This window comes from Oncorhynchus tshawytscha, linkage group LG20 (assembly GCF_018296145.1).
Source record: "Oncorhynchus tshawytscha isolate Ot180627B linkage group LG20, Otsh_v2.0, whole genome shotgun sequence".
NCBI classification, from domain to species: domain Eukaryota; kingdom Metazoa; phylum Chordata; class Actinopteri; order Salmoniformes; family Salmonidae; genus Oncorhynchus; species Oncorhynchus tshawytscha.
In genome coordinates, this window is record NC_056448.1 from 10,673,277 (window position 1) to 10,680,574 (window position 7,298).

The 7,298-nt window shown below is 40.3% G+C and overlaps 1 protein-coding gene across 1 annotated transcript; it reads left to right on the forward strand.

The window, feature by feature from the left end:
• The first annotated feature begins 1,644 nt into the window (after nt 1-1,644).
• LOC112219854 (relaxin-3 receptor 1) lies at nt 1,645-3,626 on the forward strand. Its single transcript, XM_024381356.1, has one exon. The coding sequence runs from the start codon at nt 1,992-1,994 to the stop codon at nt 3,222-3,224; it is 1,233 nt and encodes a 410-aa protein (XP_024237124.1). The 5' UTR covers nt 1,645-1,991; the 3' UTR covers nt 3,225-3,626.
• The last annotated feature ends 3,672 nt before the right edge of the window (nt 3,627-7,298 follow it).

Below are 7,298 nucleotides of genomic sequence, written 5' to 3' on the forward strand. Positions count from 1 at the left end.
TGTGACAATATTAACTTTAGTATATCTGAATATTGACTTTTAATTCATGTATGCCATTTAGCAGGCGTTTTTATCCAAAGCGACGTAGAGTCATTCGTGCATACATAACCGTAGGACTTGTAGCACTTGGAAATATTTACAGTCCTCGCACTTCCTTATCACGTGGCATTTACTCAGGGAAATGTAAAAAGCAGAGAGATAGTAGAGGTCGGAATTTAATGGAATAACACAAGCAGTGAATGTGAATAATGTGTGAGAGAAAATCCTTGATTGCCAACTGAGGGACGTGATGATTTACCATGGTGGTGTAAGATCGTTACAGGTTGTATCCAATATAGGAGGTGGTACCATGTACATACAGTACAGTGCAGGTATCCAGGTGCAACAGCCAGGGTTGGAGATAATTTCACAAATTAAATTGTAATTCAATTCCTTCTCCTTGTAAATGCCATTCAATTCAATTCAAATTCCAGGTCAGTCTTTGAATTCAGAGATAATTCTATTACTCGCAGTTCCATTGTTAGGTAAATTTCAAGATTCAACTCCAATTCAATATTATCCCCAATAATTCCACAAATTCCTATTCGAATTAAATTCCCTCAGGCTTTTAGGCTGATCATGTCACTGTTTAGACAACTTATAGACATAAAATTTGAAATAATTAAAAATAAATCATGCAGTTAAATATTGATACTAAGTGCATTAATTCCATTAACTGGAAATGTACAAATATTGAATTCCAATTCAATTAAAATCCAAAGATTAAATGTTTTAACAATTCCAATTAATTTCCAATCCAAACAGTCCATAGAGTCTAATTCCAACTCAATTCAAATTCCATGACTTGGAGATTGTGGCAATTGAATTTAATTAAACAAGAAATTTCCACTTCATGAGTGAATTCAATAATTTCATTGGAATTTCAAATGAACACTGGCAGCAGCTGGCAGCATCAGTGTTAATTATACAGTGTCAAGGTGTAAAACAGGTGAGGATGATCAAGATAATGATTGCCAACTGAGTGACGTGGTGATTTACCATGATGGTGTAAGATCGTTACAGGTTGTAATATATATATATTCTCTCACTGCACAATCAGTCAATTAATGAAGGCATTTTACATCAACAGTTGTCAGAAATGTATTTAGAGTGGATGACGGAGATTGTACAAAAATGGATATATTACATATAATACATTTAAAAAAGGGGGGGTATTTGTAGCCTAGTGGAAGCCTTGACTGGAAAGCATGGCTCTCTCACACAACTGTGGATAATTTGGCAGTGGAATTGAAACCACACTTTAATTTTATAATATATTGAAGTTTTGCAGGTGACATGGAGCTCTCCAGAAATAATGGCAGAGTAATACCAATCATTGGTCTATGATTAATGTATGAGCTCAAATGGTTTAGGACTCCCTTGTCGTTCCATTAAATATGTACTGTAGTGGGGAGCAGAGGAGAAGCTATTTGATTTTGATAGATCCTTTGTTGCTCATGCACAGTAAATAAACTGCCCGAAATCAGCACTGCGGACCGTAAGTGCACATGCGTGAAAGGCATATTGTCCAATCCCCGCGAAGACGCTTGACTAAAACGCGTCCCCAGCAGATCATTTCAAGTCATATTACAGTAAACACTCAGAGGAAGTGTCCCGTCATGTTGTCTTGATAATATAACTGGTCACACCATATGATTTTTCGCATGATAAATTGTATTAATTAAAAAAAGAATCATAGTAAGTTTAGTTTTTCTATCAAAACTTGATAATGGATACATGTATGAAAACACTTTTACTTTTATGGCAGTTGTCATCTGGGATCGGGTTTCGACCATTTCAAAGTGGATTTTACATCTAGCAGGTTGTTGTGTGTTAGCACGTTGCAACAAGAACACTACCTATGGGATTTAGGGAGACTGCCGAGGCTGCAGCAGGTGCGTCTCAACAGTTGGGATACCCATAACATCCAAGGCAAACTGGCAGAGTATGGAATGGATTTTCTTAACGGCAGCAGTGCTGGGCTAAGGTCGGAGATGCAGGGGAAACTTGCCGAGGAAGGTTCCGGATTCTATCCTGTTTCTTCGTTGAACTTCTCTTTCATGCTTAATGAAACGAATCAGTTCTTTGATTTCGTGGGGGATGGATCCGCCGTCCTGAGAATAATCATCTCTGTGATTTACTCTGTGGTCTGTGCTTTGGGGTTGATAGGAAACATCCTTGTCTTATATCTAATGAAGTCTAAACAAGTATGGAAAAAATCGTCAATTAACCTTTTCGTGACGAGTTTAGCAGTGACCGATTTCCAGTTTGTATTAACTCTTCCCTTTTGGGCAATAGAGAACGCTTTGGACTTCACTTGGCTTTTTGGAAAAGCCATGTGCAAGATAGTGTCTTACGTGACGGCGATGAATATGTACGCAAGTGTGTTTTTCCTGACTGCTATGAGTGTGGCACGATACTGGTCCGTTGCTTCTGCGCTCAATAGCAGGCGGCGCCGTCCTCGCTGCTGCTCCGCAGGCTTTATGAGCATTGTCATATGGGTTGCTGCTATATTCGCAGCTTTGCCCCATGCGGTGTTTTCCACAACGGCGACTGTCTCCAACGAGGAACTGTGTCTTGTTAAATTTCCAGACACTGTCGACGCACAATTCTGGCTTGGACTTTACCATAGCCAAAAAGTACTGATCGGGTTTCTAATCCCGCTGGGGATCATCTCCGTCTGCTACCTGCTCCTTCTGCGCTTCATCACATCCAAGAACGTGAACACCTCCACCGCAAAAAGACGCTCCAAAGTGACTAAATCAGTGACTATAGTGGTTCTGTCATTTTTCCTCTGTTGGTTGCCCAACCAGGCACTAACGGCTTGGGGGATTCTTATAAAACACAACGTTGTGCATTTTAGTTGGGCATATTACACCACGCAGGCATATGTATTCCCCGTGTCTGTCTGTTTGGCGCACTCCAACAGCTGTCTAAACCCCATATTGTATTGTCTAATGAGAAGAGAGTTCAGAAAGGCTTTGAAAAAACTTTTTTGGCAAATAACGTCTCCATCGGTGACCAACATGAGACCGTTTACGGCAGTGACCAAGCCGGAACAGGACGAGCACGGCCATGGGATGGTTCCGTTAGCTCTCTGTCCGGCAGAGCCAGCCTTGGTTTTCTATCCACCTGGTGTTGTTATTTACAATGGGAGAAACGATATGCTCCCGAACAGTACGTAGCCTGTCCTAATACATTTGTCAAGCTGTCTATGGTACCGATTTAAAAGTCGATTTAAAATGAATTATTATTATTATTAATTATTTGAATGAATGTATTGCTGTGTTGATCGATTTATTTATTCAATGTATATTTATATATGTATTTATTAATTTCTATCACCACTATTTTGTCAATTGTACGCATCAATCAGAAGTGGCATGCTCTCCACTGTTTGAAGCAAAAACTGAATAAAGGCTGTTCAAAATGTATTTAGATGCAAATCATTAATGTATAAAAGCAGCCAGTTGGTTAATTAATCTGTAAATTGTAGGCTTTAATGTATATGTGTGACACATCAAAATAAAGACCAGGATAATCTTGACATTCACTTCTCTGGTGAATGATGTGGTAAATAAATCCTACACATGCTCATGAGTTTTACATTCCTAATTACTTGCGTTGCCTTTTTATAATCACAGTGCTATAGATCTAACCTGTGGGGAATGTGTTCAGTGGGGGCAACATATATTTCAGTTGTGCAAAGAAGTTATAAATCAGTAATTGAGGTGGAAATTAAATGGGCTATCATAGCCTCTCCTCTCACATTCATGTGGATGACCTGTCCTTTAACATCGTTTAGAGTTCATTTTAGAGGTGTAGTACAGAGATCGTCACTATAATAGGAGCAAACACCAGCAGTGACAAGTCCTTTATTCTGAGCTAATTGCTTCTAGGAAAGATGGGTATGCGAGCGGTGTGCAGGGATGATCTGTAGAGTTTCTTATGAAAGGTGTGCAGTTGACAGATACATACTCACTCTCCCTGGAAGTCGAACAACTGAAAGAGCACTGCAAGGGGCACATCATTGCCAATAACCCTCTGCGCAGAACACACTACATAATGCACCTCTGTGCATACATACCACATGATATACAGTGGCTTGCGAAAGTATTCATCCCCCTTGGCATTTTTCCTATTTTGTTGCCTTACAACCTGGAATTAAAACAGATTTGGGGGGGGGGGGTTGTAGTATCATTTGATTTACACAACATTCCTACCACTTTGAGGATGAACAATATTTTTTATAAACTTGAGCGTGCATAACTATTCATCCCCCAAAGTCAATACTTTGTAGAGCCACCATTTGCAGCAATTACAGCTGCAAGACTCTTGGGGTATGTCTCTATAAGCTTGGCACATCTAGCCACTGATTTTTTTCCCATGCTTCAAGGCAAAACTGCTCCAGCTCCTTCAAGTTGAATGGGTTCCGCTGGTGTACCGCAATCTTTAAGTCATACCACAGATTGTCAATTGGATTGAGGTCTGGGCTTTGACTAGGCCATTCCAAAACATTTCAATGTTTCCCTATAAACCACTCAGGTGTTGATTTAGCAGTATGCTTAGAGTCATTGTCCTGCTGGAAGGTGAACCCCCGTCCCAGTCTCAAATCTCTGGAAGACAAACAGGTTTCCCTCAAGACTTTCCCTGTATTTAGCACCATCCATCATTCCTTCAAATCTGACCAGTTTCCTAGTCCCTGTCGATGAAAAACATCCCCACAGCATGATGCTGCCACCACCATGCTTCACTCTGGGAATGGTGTTTTCTGGGGTGATGAGAGGTGTTGGGTTTGCGCCAGACATATTGTTTTCCTTGATGGCCAAAAAACTCAATTTTAGTCTCATCTGACCGGAGTACCTTCTATATGTTTGGGGTGTCTCCCACATGCCTTTTGGCAAACACCAAATGTGTTTGCTTATTTCTTTCTTTAATCAATGGCTTTTTTTCTAGCCACGCTTCCGTAAAGCCCAGATCTGTGGAGTGTATGGTTTAAAGTGGTCCTATGGACAGATACGCCAACCTCCGCTGTGTAACTTTGCAGCTCCAACAGGGTTATCTTTGGTCTCTTTGTTGCCTCTCTGATTAATGCCCTCCTTGCCTGGTCTGTGTGTTTTGGTGGGCGACTCTCTCTTGGCAGGTTTGTTGTGGTGACATATTCTTTCAATTTTTTAAATAATGGATTTAATGGTGCTCCGTGGGATGTTCAAAGTTTCGTATTTTTTTATAACCCAACCATGATCTGTAATTCTCCACAACTTTGTCCCTGACCTGTTTGGAGAGCTCCTTGGTCTTCATGGTGCTGCTTGCTTGATGGTGCCCCTTGCTTAGTGGTGTTGCAGATTCTGGGGCCTTTCAGAAAATGGGTCTTCCAAATTAACAATGACCCCAAGTATACTTCCAAAGTTGTGGCAACATGGCTTAAGGACAACAAAGTCAAGATATTGGAGTGGCCATCACAAAGCCCTGACCTCAATCCTATAGAAAATGTGTGGGCAGAACTGAAAAGGCGTGTGTGAGCAAGGAGGCCTACAAACCTGACTCAGTTACACCAGCTCTGTCAGGAGGAATGGGCCAATTTAAACAATTCAAAGGCAATGCTATCAAATACTAATTGAGGGTATGTAAACTTCTGACCCACTGGGAATGTGATGAAAGAAATAAAATCTGAAAGAAATCATTTTCTTTACTATTATTCTGACAGTTCACATTCTTAAAAAAAGTGGTGATCCTAACTGACCAACATTAACTTGATTTAGCACCTCTAGTGTCTGCATCTTCTTAGGGAATGCAAAAGGTGACTGATGTTTTTAGATTTTCTAAATTCATTTTACCAGGATTAAATGTCAGGAGTTTAAATGTATTTGGCTAAGGTGTATGTAAACTTCCGACTTCAACTGTATACACCTGCGACCAAGCTTTAACTGATGTCTTGAAATGTTGCTTCAATATATCCACATAATTTCCCCTCCTCATGATGCCATCTATTTTGTGAAGTGCACCAGTCCCTCCTGCAGCAAAGCATGGGATGGTGTTCTTCGACTTGCAAACCTCCCCCTCATGATGCCATCTATTTTGTGAAGTGCACCAGTCCCTCCTGCAGCAAAGCATGGGATGGTGTTCTTCGACTTGCAAACCTCCCCCTTTTTCCTCCAAACATAACGATGGTCATTATGGCCAAACAGTTCTATTTTTGTTTCATCGGACCAGAGGACATTTCTCCAGCAAGTACAATCTTTGTCCCCATGTGCAGTTGCAAACCGTAGTCTGGCTTTTTTGTGGCGGTTTTGGAGCAGTGGCTTCATCCTTGCTGAACGGCCTTTCAGGTTATGTCGATATAGGACTGTGGATATTGATACTTTCGTACCGGTTTCCTCCAGCATCTTCACAAGGTCCTTTGCTGTTGTTCTGGGAATGATTTGCACTTTTGCACTAAAGTACATTCACTCTAGGAGACAGAACGCGTCTCCTTCCTGAGCGGTATGATGGCTACGTGGTTCCATGATGTTTATACTTGCGTACTATTATTTGTACAGATGAACGTGGTACCTTCAGGCGTTTGGAAATTGCTCCCAAGGATGAACCATACTTGTGGAGGTCTACAATTTTTTCTGAGGTCTTGGCTGATTTTTGTTTGATTTCCCCATGATGTCAAGCAAAGAGGCACTGAGTTTGAAGGTAGGCCTTGAAATACATCCACAGATACACCTACAATTGACTCAAGTGATGTCAATTAGCCTATTAGAAGCTTCTAAAGCCATGACATCATTTTCTGGAATTTTCCAAGCTGTTTAAAGGCACAGTCAACTTCTGACCCACCGGAATTGTGATACAGTGAATTATAAGTGAAATAATCTGTCTGTAAACAATTGTTGGAAAATGCACATAGTAGATGTCCTAACCAACTTTTCAAAACCATAGTTTGTTAACAAGAAATTTGTGGTGTGGTTGAAAAACGAGTTTCAATGACACCATCCTAAGTGTATGTAAACTTCCGACTTCAACTGTATATACTGAGATCATGTGACAGATCATGTGACACTTAGATTGTACACAAGTGGACTTTATTTAACTAATTATGTGACTTCTGAAGGTAATTGGTTATTTAGGGGCTTCATAGCACCACTTTACTGTTTAAAAAAAAAAATTAAACAAGTCTTTTTTTTTTCTCTCTTCACCAATTTGGACTATTTTGTGTATGTCCATTACACACAATCCAAATAAAAAATCTATTTAAATTACAGGTTGTAATGCAA